This window comes from Phacochoerus africanus, chromosome X (assembly GCF_016906955.1).
Source record: "Phacochoerus africanus isolate WHEZ1 chromosome X, ROS_Pafr_v1, whole genome shotgun sequence".
In the NCBI taxonomy this organism is placed as follows: Eukaryota; Metazoa; Chordata; class Mammalia; order Artiodactyla; family Suidae; genus Phacochoerus; species Phacochoerus africanus.
The window spans coordinates 49,360,910-49,375,446 of NC_062560.1; the positions used below are offsets into that span (position 1 = coordinate 49,360,910).

A 14,537-nucleotide genomic window follows, 5' to 3' on the forward strand; every position below is an offset into this window, starting at 1 on the left:
AAGGAAAGAAAGAAAGAAAGAAAAGAAAGAAAGAAAGAAAGAAAGAAAGAAAGAAAGAAAGAAAGAAAGAAAGAAAGGGAAAGGAAAGGAAAGGAAAGGAAAGAAAGAAAGAAAGAAAGAAGAAAAAAGAATCACAGTCACAGTGGCTTTTTGTGGAATGGCATCAAAATTTTAAAAAGAAAGTGTTCTCTACTTCCTAATAACTGTTTATATAGAGTCATCAGAGGGTTTACTATGTAAAGTCTTAGTGCAAAGATACTAAGAAACAGAAAAAATATATCTCACATTTAATAGTTATAAATAAGTGATTATACCATCAAATGAAGTACTGCAGTCAGAAACAAAACAATAGACTATAATTACATAGTACTGCTCAATAGGCACGTGAACCTGGTCATGTGCCCAATCGTTCATCATCTTTGACAAAATTACATTATATGATCTCTATAGTGATTTATAATATTGAAATTCTGTGATAACCCACAAAGTTCTCAACATTGTATTTTCTAACAAACTTCATTAACATCCTAATTTTTTAACCTGCCTTGAAACATAGTCACTAGATTCAAATTCTACAAAGCCATTAATCAAGTAGTGTTTAGTACTACCTTACAAATAACTTTTATGACTCCTGAAAATTACTTCCAAATAAAACTCTATTGGCACTATCAGGGCAACTTACGTCTTTAAGGTTCCTGATGTCATAAGTTCAGTCACTAGTACAATACATTTCTTTCCTTTTAATGTAGACTCCCAGGAATCATAAAATCGAACTATATTGGGATGTTGGAGACCCTTTAACATCTCTGCTTCTTCCTTGAACCTTTGCTGCTCAGCTTTGGTTAATTTCCGGTCCTGAAATGAAAAATCAAGTTGCAAATTAAAGCCTAGAAATTCTCTTGCACATGTCTAACACCACTCAAATGAGTGCTTTATTTTCATTGTATTAATGTATGTTCGTATGTATGTATTTTCACCTGTCAATTCTTTCATCAGGACCTATATATTCAGTGATATTCTTTGTTAGGTAATTACTTTGACTCTTCTCATACAGCAAAATGCAGCAGTTGTTACATTTCATAAATACACCTGTTATGAATCCACCTGCATAATAAATCAATGCCTTGAGAAATAATATCCTTGATGTTAACTGAACTTTTGTGATAATAATTTCACAATACATACATATATCAAATCATTATGTTGTATACCTTAAAATTATACATTGTTCTGTATAAGTTTGAGATATGTCAGTTATATCTCATTAAACTGGAAAAATAAATAAAATTTCCTTTGCTGGAAATGAAAAATAGTATCTTAAAATGAGAAAAAGAAATAATCAAAACAGATAATAAGAAAGATTTCCTAAGAAATCTCTGAATTCCCACATTTAAAGGATCTATAATATCAGGGCAGGAATAATGTTAGACAGCTAAATGTTAGAATTTATTGTGTCTAAAAATAAATAATAATGTATTCTGTCTAAAATTTTATCATGGGGCTAGTGTCCCTAACCCCCATGTTGTTCAAAAGTCAACTGTAATGCAAAAAGAAGAGTCTGAAATTAAAATTCCAGGTTACTTCATTAAAATCTAATAGAGAAGAGAATAAAAACAATTTCTGTCTTCTGCAAGGGGGAGCAGGAAAGAAAGGAATGACAACTATTTTAAGTTTTGATGTTGATAGGAAAATAATCAAATATGCTAGTTAAAAATTTAGGTACAATTTCCATTACAAGACGGTTGGCAACATATTACATTACTTCCCCTCTGAGACAGGATTAAGATGGCGGGATAGAAGGACTGCAGCTCACCTTCTCTCATAAAAACAACAAAATTACAACCAAATGCCAAACAACCTCCAACCAAATGGACTGGAAACTTTCAAAAAAGGTATCCTACTCCAGAAGACAAAGAGGAGGTCATATCAAGATGGTAGGAGGGGCGATTAGGCAATATAAGAAACCCCATACCCACTGGATGGGCAGCACAAAGACTGGAAAGTAACTGTATCACGGAGACTCACCTACAGGAGAGCTCTGAGCCCCACATCAGGTCCCCAAGCCTGGGGATCTGGCATTGAGAGAAAGAGCCCCCAGATCATCTGGCATTGAGAGCCAGGGGGCTTGTGTGCAGAAGCTCTGTGGGACTGGGGGAGATGGAGACCCCATTCTTGAAAAGCTTGAACAGGCATTCATGTGCACTGGGTCACAGAGGAAAACACAGGCTCCATAGGAATCTGGGTCAGACATGACTGCAGTTCTTAGAGGATAGCCTTGGAAAACAGGGGGAGACTGGGTAGCATTGTGGGGGAGGGACATTGGAAGAAAAGATCTCAGGACTGTTCATTTATGAGTGTTCCTCTAGAGGTGGCCATTTTTGGAAAAAATCTAGCCCCACTCACCAGTGCTCAGAAGCCCCAGGCCAAACAGTAATCCAGGTGGGATCAGAGCCCCACCCATCAATAAACAGACTGCCTAAAGATGCTCCCCCCCACCCCTGCAGCCACACAGCCACAGCCACACAGCTGCCTCTAATTTCACCACAGACAAAGCCCCCCACCCACCAGAGGGATAAGAATCATCTCCACCTACCAGTGGGCAGGAACCAGTCCCTCCCATCAGGAAGCCTACAACAAGGCCTGTGCCAACTTCAGCCACAAGAGGGGCAGACACCAGAAGTAAGAGAGGCTACAACTCTATTATTTGTAAAAAGGTCACCACACCAAAAACCTATAAAAATGAAAAGGCAGAGAACTATAACTCAGATAAGGGAGAAAAAAAAAAAAACAGAAAAACAGGTAAGTGATCTGGAGATTATCAGCCTCCAGGAAAAAGACTTTATAGACTGTTGATGCTGAAGATGATGCAAGACATTGGAAATAAATGGGAGGCAAAGAATGATAATTTACAGCAAAATCTGAGCAAAGAAATACAAGATTTAGAATTTAAGCAAATAGAGATGCAAAATACAATAGCGGAAATAAAAAATTCATTAGAACAACCAACAGCAGAATACAGGAGGCAGAAGAACGAATAAGCAAGGTGGAGGACAGACTACAGAAATCACTGACATGGAACAGAACTCCCTTCATTGAAAAGAAATGAAGAGAGTCTCAGAGAAAGAACTCTGGGACAAGAATAAACACACCAACATCCATATTATAGAGGTGCCAGAAGGAGGAGAGAGAGAGAAGGGGACAGAAAACATATTCCAAGAGATAATAGCCAAACACTTCCCTAACATGGAAAGGAACCACTCACTCAAATACAGGAAGCACAATGAGTACTACATAAAATAAACCCAAGGAGGAATACACTGAGACACATATTAATCAAACTGACCAAAATTAAAGACAAAGTACTGAAAGCAGCTAGGGAAAACAAACAAATAACATACAAGGGAACCCAAATAAGGTTATTAGTAGATTTTTCAGCAGAAACTCTGCAGGCCAGAAGGGAGTGGCATGATATACTTAACATGATGAAAGGAAAAAACCTCCAACCAAGATGACTTTACCCAGCAAGGCTCTCATTCAGATTTGAAGCAGAAATCAAAAGCTTCACAGATAAGCAATGGCTAAGAGAATTTAGCAACACTAAACCAGCTTTACAATAAACACTAAAGGAACTCCTCTAGGCAGAAAAGAAAAGGCCACAACTACAAACAAAAATACTATAAATGACAAGGATCACCAGTAAAGGTATATATACAGTAAATGTAGGAAATCATCCAAACATAAATATGCTATCAAAATCAGAAATCATGAGAAGAGGAGGGTACAAATGCAGGACACTGGAGACACACTTGCAATTAAAGACCAACAACTTAAAACAATCTCACATATATACAGACATAACAAAATTTCAGGGCAACTGCAAAGCAAAAATCTGCAACAGATACACACACAGATAAGGAAAATCAACTCAAATACAACAGTAAAGAGAGTCATCAGGCCACAAGAGGAGAGAACAAGAGAGGAAGGGAAGAAAAAAGAGCAATAAAAACAAATCCAAAACAGTTAGTAAAATGGCAATAAGGACATACATAGCAATAATTACCTTAAATGTGAATGGACTAAATGCCCCAACAAAAAGACATAGACTGGCTGAATGGATACAAAAACAATACCCATATATATACGCTGTCTTCAAGAGACCCACTTCACTTCTAGGGACACACACAAATTGAAAGTGAGAGGATGGAAGAAAATATTCCAGCCAAATGGGACTCAAAAGAAAGCTGGAGTAGCAATACTCATATCAGACAAAATAGACCTTAAATTGAAGAATATTATAAGAGACAAGGAAGTCATTACATAATGATCAAAGAATCAATCCAAGAAGAAGATAGAGCAATTTTAAATATCTATGTACCCAACACAGGATCACCTCAATATATAAGGCAACTGCTAATAACCTTAAAAGGAGAAATCAACAATAACACAATCATAGTGGGGGACTTTAACACCCCACTTACAGAAATGGACAGATCAACCAGACAGAAATTCAATAAGGAAACACAGGCCCTGAATGATGCATTAGACTTGATGGACTTAATAGATATTTATAGGACATTCCATCCAAAAGCAACAGAATACACATTCTTCTCAAGTGCACATGGAACATTCTCTAAGATTCATCACATCCTGGGCTACAAATCCATCCTCGGTAACTTTAAGAAAATTGACATCATACCAAGCATCTTTTCCGACCACAGCACTATATGACTGGAAATCAACAAGAAAAAAACTGCAAAAAACACAAACATGTGGAGACTAAACACCATTCCACTAAACAACCAATGGATCACTGAAGAAATCAAAGAGGAAATTAAAAAATACCTAGAAGCAAATGACAACAAAGATACCACACTCCAAAACCTATGGGATATTCCTTTTCTAAGAGGAAAGTTTATAGCAATACAAGCCCACCTCAGAAACAAGAAAAAGCTCAAATAAACAAGCTAACTTTACATCTAAAGCAGCTCAAGAGAGAACAGACAAGACCTAAAGTTAGCATAAGGAAAGAAATCATAAAGATTAGAGCAGGAATAAATGAAATAGAAATGAAGAAAACCATTGAAAAGATCAATGAAATGAAAAGCTGGTTCTTTGAAAGGGATCAACAAAACTGATAAACCCTTATCTAGACTTCTCAAGCAAAAAAGAGAGAGGACTCAAATCAATAAAATTAGAAATGAAAAAGGAGAAGTAACAATGGACATCACAGAAATACAAAGGATCATAGAAGACTACTACATGCAAATATATGCCAATAAAACGGAAAACCTAGAAGAAATGGACAAATTCTTAGAAAGGTACAATCTTCCAAGACTAAACCAAGATGAAATAGAAAAGATGAAGAGACCAATCACAAGTCCTGAAATTGAAACTGTGACTAAAAAACTTCCAATAAAATAATTCCCCTCCCTTTCTAAACCCCACCAAAATGACAAACAAAATATACAAATAAATCAACAGTAGTGCTGTAAATACAAGAAAGGTTCAAATGAAAGATTTGTTAAAGATTAAAATATATGCCCTGATAGAATGTATTTTTATGAAACTCAAGAGAGTAGAAAAAATGGCAACTTGATAAAAGGAAGACTTCCATTAAAGAGTTTTGGGTTTTTTTTTTTATTTTCGAGGGAGGGTTTTGGCACACCTGTGGCATATGGAAGTTCCCAGGCCAGGGATCGAATCCAAGCTGCAGTTACAACCTATGCCATATGTATGGCAACACTGGATCCTTAACCCACCGACCCAGGCCGGGCACTGAACCTGCACTGCCACAGAGACAACACTGGATCCTTAACCTGCTGCACCACTAAAGAGGTTTTGTTTTTTGTTTTTTTTTTTTAAGACTTCATAATAGCCCTAGTTAAGCAGCATACCAGAGCTCTGGGAATTTCATTTTATTTTATTCACATTATTCCTTGAGGTGTGTGAAGAAATATGTAAAAGGATAGTTGCAGTGTGGTTTGTAATTGTGAAAAATTAGAAGCAATCGAAAAGTCAATAATAAAGTTTATTACGTGCTAAGCACTGTCCTAAAACTTTTTTGTATATTAAGACATTTAGTCCCTACAACAACCCTTTGACAGTGCCATTTTGCACATAAAGAAACTGAGGTTAAGATAGTTAGGTAACCTATCCAGGATCAAATGGGTCACAGTATTATCAACTTTGTCATAAATTAAATGAATGAGATTGATCTATATGTGCTAATGTGAATAGATCTCTGAGACCTACTGTTGAGTGAAAAAAAGCAATTCGAAAGAAATCTATAATATGACACTTTGTACATAAAAGAACCATCCTGACCAATGCTATGCCTTCTAGTACATATCTAAATGCACAAGAAATTTGGTCGTGATGATCATTGTACAACTATAAATGTAATAACATTCATTGACTAATAAAAATTTTTTAAATTAAAAAAATAAATGCATGGGAAAAGGACTAAACAGATACACAAATGAGTAACTGCAGTTATATCTGGAAAACTAGGAGAAGATTGCCATGGAAGAGTCTTTTCCTTAGATAAGGACCATTTTGTATACCCCAAAGTCACTCAGCAATATCTTTTACTTTATTAAGTATCTCTTATGTGAATAGCTATACTGTAGTCTCCCAAGACTTTATTTTTCACATTTAACTTTTTAATCCATTTGGAATTCATTTCTGTACATGCAGTATTTTCATCTAGATTGTTAATCAGTTTTGCTAGAACCACTTAAACTATTCTTTCTCACTGACTTGAATGTTTGTTATATAGTAAGTTTCCAGCTACAATGGGTTCTGTTTTCTTCCACCAATCTGTCTATTCCTATGGCAATGACTTTCAGAACGATTAATAATAATAAAATAATAATAATAATAATAAGACAAGTCACTTTCCTGTTCTTCATTATTTTCTAGGCTTTTAAAGCTATTTATATTCCATAAAAACATTAAGATAATTTTTCCAATTAAATTAAAAAAGAATATCCTGTAATCTTAATTGGACACATACTCACATACACACACACATATTTGGCTGAAACTGGCATCTAAAAACCATCTAAGAATATGGCTTTCCATTTGCCCAGCGTTTCAGTAAGACTTTTTTTTATGCGGGGGGGGGGGGGGGGGGGGGGCGGAGAAAGAGTTGATATTCTCTCAGCTTCTTTTTTCCTAAGCCACATTTTTTTTTGTCTTTTGTCTTTTGTTGTTGTTGTTGTTGTTGTTGTTGTTGTTGTTGTTGCTATTTCTTGGGCCGCTCCCGCGGCATATGGAGGTTCCCAGGCTAGGGGTTGAATCGGAGCTGTAGCCACCGGCCTACGCCAGAGCCACAGCAACTCGGGATCCGAGCCGCGTCTGCAACCTACACCACAGCTCACGGCAACGCCAGATCGTTAACGCACTGAGCAAGGGCAGGGACCGAACCCGCAACCTCATGGTTCCTAGTCGGATTCGTTAACCCCTGCGCCACGACGGGAACTCCTAAGCCACATTTTTAATTTTAAAATTTACATTTTAGTAAAAGTGATCCTTCTTGGTATACAGTTCCATGAAGATTCAACAAATGCATAAAGTCATGTAACCACTACCACAATTAAAATACAGAATAGTTTCATCGCTCCCCCCAAAAAACTTCCTTGCATCATCCCTTTACAGTAAAACTCTCTCCTCACACTTCAATTCTGGAAACCACTGATCTATTTATCATTCCTACAATTCCATTTTTTCTAGAAAGACTTATAAATGAGAAGTATATATAGCCTTTTGAGTCTGGCATCTTTCACTTAGCATAATGTCTTCTAAAATCAACCTTATTGTTGCATATAGCAATAGTTTGTTGCCTTTATTTGTTGTATAGTATTCTACCTATGAATGCACCACAGTCTGCTTATCCATTCCCCATTTGGAAGAACAGCTGGGAGGCTTCCGGTTTTGAGTGATTACAAGCTACTATAAACATTCATGTACAGGTCTTTGTGTGAACATGCATTTTGTTGAGTAACTATCTTATGTGGGATTGATGGGTCCTAAGGTAAATATACCTTTATAAGAAAATGACAACAAATATATGAGCACTTCTCTGTATTCATCACCCTCACCAGGAGAAGGTAATGTCTGGTGGTTTTTTTGGTTTGGTTGGTTTTTAGCCATTCTCATATTTGTACTGGGGTATCAGATTATGGTTTTAATTTTCTTTTCCCTAGCAATTAATGATTTTAAGCAACTTTTCATGTACTTACCTGCCATATGTCTGTCTTCTTTGGTGAAATGTCTTTTCAAATGTTTACAGCATTTTATTTACTTAGTCTTTTTGGGGCCACACCCACAACATATGGAGGTTCCCAGGCTAGGGGTCAAATTGGAGCTGTAGTTGCCAGCCTACGCCCCAGCCACAGCAACACAGGATCCGAGCTGCGTCTGCAACCTATGCCACAGCTCACAGCAACACCAGATCCTTAACCCACTGAGGGAGGCTAGGGATCGAATTTGTGCCCTCATGGATACTAGTCCGTTTCATTAACCACTGAGCCAGGATGGCAACTCCTTTAGCCCATTTTTAAATTGGACTGTTTTATATCTTGTTGAGTTTTGAGAGTTCTTAACAGATTCAGATACAAGTCCTCTGTCACATATGTGATTTAAAAATATACTCTGCCAGTCTGTGCACTGTCTTTTCATTCTCTTAATAGTGTCTTTCATAGAGCAAAAATTTTCATTTTAAGTCAAATTTATTGTTTTCTCTTTTATGGACAATCTTTCATTGTTATATTCAAGAACTTTTTGCTTAACCAAAATTCAAAAAGATTTTCTCACATGCAACACTTCACTAAGTTTTACAGTTTTTTTTTTTTTTTGTCTTTCTGCCATTTTTTGGGCTGCTTCTGCGGCATATGGAGGTTCCCAGGCTAGGGGTCTAATCGGAGCTATAGCTGCCAGCCTATGCCAGAGCCACAACAACGCGGGATCCGAGCCACGTCTGTGACCTACACCACAGCTCACGGCAACGTCGGATCGTTAACCCACTGAGCAAGGGCAGGGACCGAACCCGCAACCTCATGGTTCCTAGTCGGATTCGTTAACCACTGCGCCACGACGGGAACTCCCATTTTTTTGAATATGCATGTCCAATTGTTCCAGCACCTTATGTCGAAAAGACCATCCTTTCTATGCTGAATTACCATTTTTCTTTCTAAAATCAATTGACCATATCTGTTTGGGTCTATTTCTGAACTCTATTCTGTTTCATTGATCTGTGCGTCTACCTTTCTGCCAACACCATACATGTCTTAATTACAATACCTTTAGAGAAAGTCTACCCTAAATCAGTTAACATGAATTCTTCAAACGTGTTCTACTTTTATCAAAATTATTTTAGTTCTTCTAGTACTCTGCCTTTCCATATTAGTTTCATAGTCAGTTTGTCAACATGTAAAATAAATTCTGCTGGGATTGTGATATAATTGTTCTGAATTTCTAGGTCATATGGAAAGAACAGACGTCTTACCCACAGTGAGTCCTCCAACCAACCAATCGTAGATCTTCTTTGATTTGTTTTACCACTGTTTTTTAGTTTTCAGCATACAGATTCTGCACATACTTTGTTATATTTCTACTTATTTCTTTTTTCGTGCTATTGTAAATGGTACTTTTTAAATTGAAATTTCCAATTATTTCCTACCGTAGAGAGATATAATTGGGTTTTTTTATATGAACCTTGTATCCTGCAACCTTTTTAAAATCACTTATTAGTCCCTGGAACTTTTTTAGACTCCTTTAGACTTTCTGTGTAGATACTCATGATATCTGTTAGTAAAGACCATTTTATTTCTTCCTTTCCAATCTGCATTCCTTTTATTTCGTTATCATCCCTTATTTCATTAGCTAGAATTTCAAGTACCATGATGTTAATTAAAAGCATCATATTGGAAGTGTTGAGAGTAGACATACTTGCCTTGTTAGAAAAAAAGCATTCAGTATTTCACCATTAAACATGATGTAAGTTGTTTTAAGCAAATCTAAGAGTTGTTGGGTTCTTTTCCTCTTTCAGCCACACATGCAGCATGTGGAAGTTCCCAGGTCAGGGACTGAATCTGGGCTGCAGCTGCAACCTATGCCACTTAACCACTATTCTGGGTGTGGCTGGAACCCATGCTGCCACAAGGACAATGCCAGATCCTTAACCTGCTGCATCACAGAGGGAAATCCAGTTTTATTTTTAAAATAAATGCCCTTTATCAAGCTAAGGAGGTTCCCTTCCACAGCAAGTTTGCTGGTTTTTTTTTTTTATCATGAATGGAGGTTGAATTTCTTCAAATGTTTATCCTGCATCTATTGAAATTATCATGTTCTTTCCTCTACAGACTGTTAATATGTCAAATTACATTGATTTTCAAGTGGTGAAAAATCCTTTACCCTTGGGAAAACCTCACATGGGATAAATGACAAATGTAAACTAGGCATAAAATTACTATGTAAGACATTTCTGATAAAATCCAGAATACTTTTTTGCACTGTAAAAAATATTTCCACAAGACTTGTATTTACATGGGGGGGGGGAGTAAGCATTCACGTATATTTTAATTAAATGATTAATCTTAAAGGTAAAATGATGGATTTTCACTGCAGAACCACATTGGATCTACCAGGCATCCCACCCCTTCCAAAGATTCGGAAATCTTTCTTTTCTACAGAATAAACATAATATGATGTTTCCCCCTGTTCTAGCTTTTTGAGCTAAGGCTGGAAAGATGACACATTCTGTAGCTCCCTATGCAAAGCAGGCCAAAGAGAAAGAGAGGGGAAAAAATTAAAATTAATGATAAGGATGGAGTTCCCATCCTGGAGCAGCAGAAACGAATCCAACTAGGAATCATGAGGTGGAGGGTTCGATTCCTGGCCTCGCTCAGTGGGTTAAGGTTCCAGTGTTGCCGTGAGCAGTGGTGTAGGTCGCAGATGCAGCTAGGATCTGGTGTTGCTGTGGCTTTGGGGTAGGCTAGCAGCTGTAGCTTCAATTCGACCCCTAGCCTGGGAACCTCCATATGCTGCAGGTGCAGCCCTAAAATGCAAATAAAACAATAAATAAACAAAAGTTAATGATGAGGAGTTTCTTGGTGGCCTAGTGGGTTAAGGACCTGGAATTGTCACTGCTATGGCTTGGGTCACCACTGTGACACAATTTCAATCCCTGGCCCAGGAACTTCCACATGTCACAGATGTGGCCAAAAACAACAACAACAAAAAAAATAATAATACTAACGATAAGAAAATCTCCCCTGCTGTATTACCATGAGTGGGTTGAAAACAATACTCAGTGCTTGGAACTGTGGTCATGACAAGCTATAAAACTTAATCTTAGTCAATGACATCAATCTGAAGTGGTATCACTGGTGAGCTGAAATAAAATGCTAAACTTGAGGGAAAAAAAAAGGTAAAACCACAGAGTCATCATATGTTACTCTTTTAATATATTCCTGGTGACAAAGGAGGCAAGAATATACAATGGAGAAAAGACAGCCCTTCAATAAGTGGTGCTGGGAAAACTGGACAGCCACATGTAAAAGAATGAAATTAGAACACTCCCTAACACTGAGCCCGTCCACTTCAGATACCTCAGTAGTTCTCTCCTGCTTTACCAACTTGGCCTTCCAAGTTCCTCCCTTGGCAAACATAAAGTTTGGTGCTAAAACCTGGGAGGGAAAGGCAAGGGGAAAGTAAGCTGGTTATTGGTGCCCCAAACCCCTGGGTTTGGTGGCTGGAGAGCAAAAGGCAGACGAAGCACCCTGGGATATCTCCGGTTCCCACCCAGATTTGGAACCCTGATTTAAGCACCTTCCTGCCAACCCTCTGGAGCCCAGCCAGGGAGCAACATGAACTGGGAACGTCACCTTTCAATTACTTACTCTGCATCCAACACTGGCCTTTTAATTCTTGGGTATCGTGCTGTGAGAAAACCCAGTAACGTGGAGAGGCCTCCTGGATGCTGTGGTTGACTGCTCCAGCTGACGTTCCAGTCTGCTAGCAACATGAATAAACCACATTGCGTGAACAGACCAAGAGCTGCTGCAACTTCCCCTCAGCCATTCTCCTCCTCTGCTTGGGGGCTGCAAAGTCCAGACGGCACCTCCCTCACTGCCATCCCAACCCGTCTTGGAGCTAAACCCAAGGCCGACTTTGCAGAAGGGAAAACAATTGAACAATTCCAAAACTGTACCTAACGGGGGAAAAAAAAAGCAAAAAAAAAAAACAAAATTCACAACTAAAGGCTGAGCAATCTTCAACCAAATGGACCGGAAACCTTAAAAAAAGATATCCTACTCCAGGGAGTTCCCGTCGTGGCGCAGTGGTTAACGAATCCGACTAGGAACCATGAGGTTGCGGGTTTGGTCCCTGCCCTTGCTCAGTGGGTTAACGATCTGGTGTTGCCTTGAGCTATGGTGTAGGTTGCAGACGCGACTCAGATCCTGAGTTGCTGTGGCTCTGGCGTAGGCCAGTGGCAACAGCTCCGATTCAACCCCTAGCCTGGGAACCTCCATACGCCGCGGGAGCGGCCCAAGAAATAGCAACAACAACAACAACAACAACAAAGACAAAAGACAAAAAAAAAAAAAAAGAGGTAGGAGGGGCGATTTCACGAATTAAACAACGCCATACCTCCTGGGTGGGAAGCCCCACAGACTGGAAACTAACTGGTTCACAGAGACTCACCTACAGGAGTCAGAGTTCTGAGCCCCACATCAAACTCCCACCTGTGGGGATCTGGCACTGGGAGAAAGAGCCCCCAGAGCATCTGGCATTGAAGGCCAGTGGGGCTTGTACGCAGGGACTCCACGGGACTGGAGGAAATGGAGACCCCATTCTTAAAAGGTGCACACAGACTTTCACGGGCACTAGGTCCCAGGGCAAACCAAAGTCTCCATAGGAAATCTGGGTCAAACCTGACTGCAGTTCTTGGAGGACATCCTGAGAAAACAGGGGTGAATGTAGCTTGTTGTGAGGGAGGGACATTGGAAGGAAAGCTCTTGGGAATATTCAGCAGTGTGCCTTTCTCTGGAGGTGGCCATCTCGGGAAAATCTGGCCCCACCCATCAGTCAGAGCTGAGAAGCCCCCTAGGGCATACAACAATCCAGGAGGGATCACAGCCCTGCCCCAAAGTAAAGGGCTACCTAAAGACCCCTCAGGCACACAGCTGCCTCTAATCCCATCCAGAGACTAAGCCCCACCCACCAGTGGGCAGGCATCAGCCCCTCCATCAGGAAGCCTACAGCAAGCCCCCATACCCACTTCAGCCACAAGGGGGGCAGACACCAGAAGAAAGAGAGGCTACAACTCTATTATCTGTAAAAAGGACACCACACCAAAAACCTATAAAAATGAAAAGACAGAGAACTATAACTCAGATGAGGGAGAAAGGGAAAACCCCAGAAAACCAGCTAAGCAATGAGGAGAGTCTCAGCCTCCAGGAAAAAGACGTTAGCCTGTTGGTGCTGAAGATGATGCAAGACATTGGAAATAAACTGGAGGCAAAGATGGATACCTTACAGGACACACTGACCAAAGAGATTCAAGATATAAAACTTAAACAAGAAGAGATGCAAAACACAATAACTGAAATAAAAAAATTCACTAGAAGCAGTTAACAGCAAAAGACAGGAGGCAGAAGAAAGAATAAGCAAGGTGGAGGACAAATTAGTAGAAATTACGGATACAGAATAGAAAAGAGAATAAAGATGGAAAGAAATGAAGAGTCTCAGAGAACTCTGGGACAAAGTTAAACACACCAACATCCGTATTATAGGGGTGCCAGAAGGAGAAGAGAGAGAGAAGGAGACAGAAAAAATATTCCAAAAGATAATAGCCGAAAACATCCCTAACATGGGAAAGGAACTACTCACTCAAATACAGGAAGCACAATGAGTACTACATAAAATAAACCCAAGGAGGAATACACTGAGACATATTAATCAAACTGACCAAAATTAAAGACAAAGAGAAAATCTTGAAAGCAGCTACAGAAAAGAAACAAATCACATACAAGGGAACCCAAATAAGGTTATCAGTAGATTTTTCTGCAGAAACTCTGCAGGCCAGAAGGGAGTGGCATGATATACTTAACATGATGAAAGGAAAAAACTTTCAACCAAGATTACTTTACCCAGCAAGGCTCTCATTCAGATTTGAAGGAGAAATCAAAACCTTCACAGATAAGCAAAAGTTGAGAGAATTCAGCAGCACTAAACTAGCCTTACAACAAAATACTAAAGGAACTTCTCTAGGCAGAAAAGAAAAGACAGCAACAGGAAACAAAAATACCACAAATGACAAGGCTCACCAGTAAAGGTATATATACAGTAAGGATACGAAATCATCCATGCACAATTACCCCACCAAAATCAGAAATCATGAGAAGAGGTGGGTACGAATGCAGGACACTGCAGATGAACTTGCAATTAAGAGAACAACAACTTAAAACAATCTCCTATACATATAGACTCATATCAAAACTTCAGAATAACTGCAAACCAAAAATCCACAA

The 14,537-nt window shown here is 38.9% G+C and overlaps 1 protein-coding gene across 1 annotated transcript in view; it reads right to left on the reverse strand.

Moving 5' to 3' along the window:
- WNK3 (WNK lysine deficient protein kinase 3) overlaps window positions 1-14,537 on the reverse strand; it is a 147,693-nt gene that overhangs the window by 112,321 nt on the left and 20,835 nt on the right. Inside the window, exon 2 of the mRNA XM_047765474.1 lies at window positions 683-855. Coding sequence (XP_047621430.1) covers window positions 683-855 — 173 coding nt within the window. The remainder of the gene's footprint in view (window positions 1-682; window positions 856-14,537) is intronic.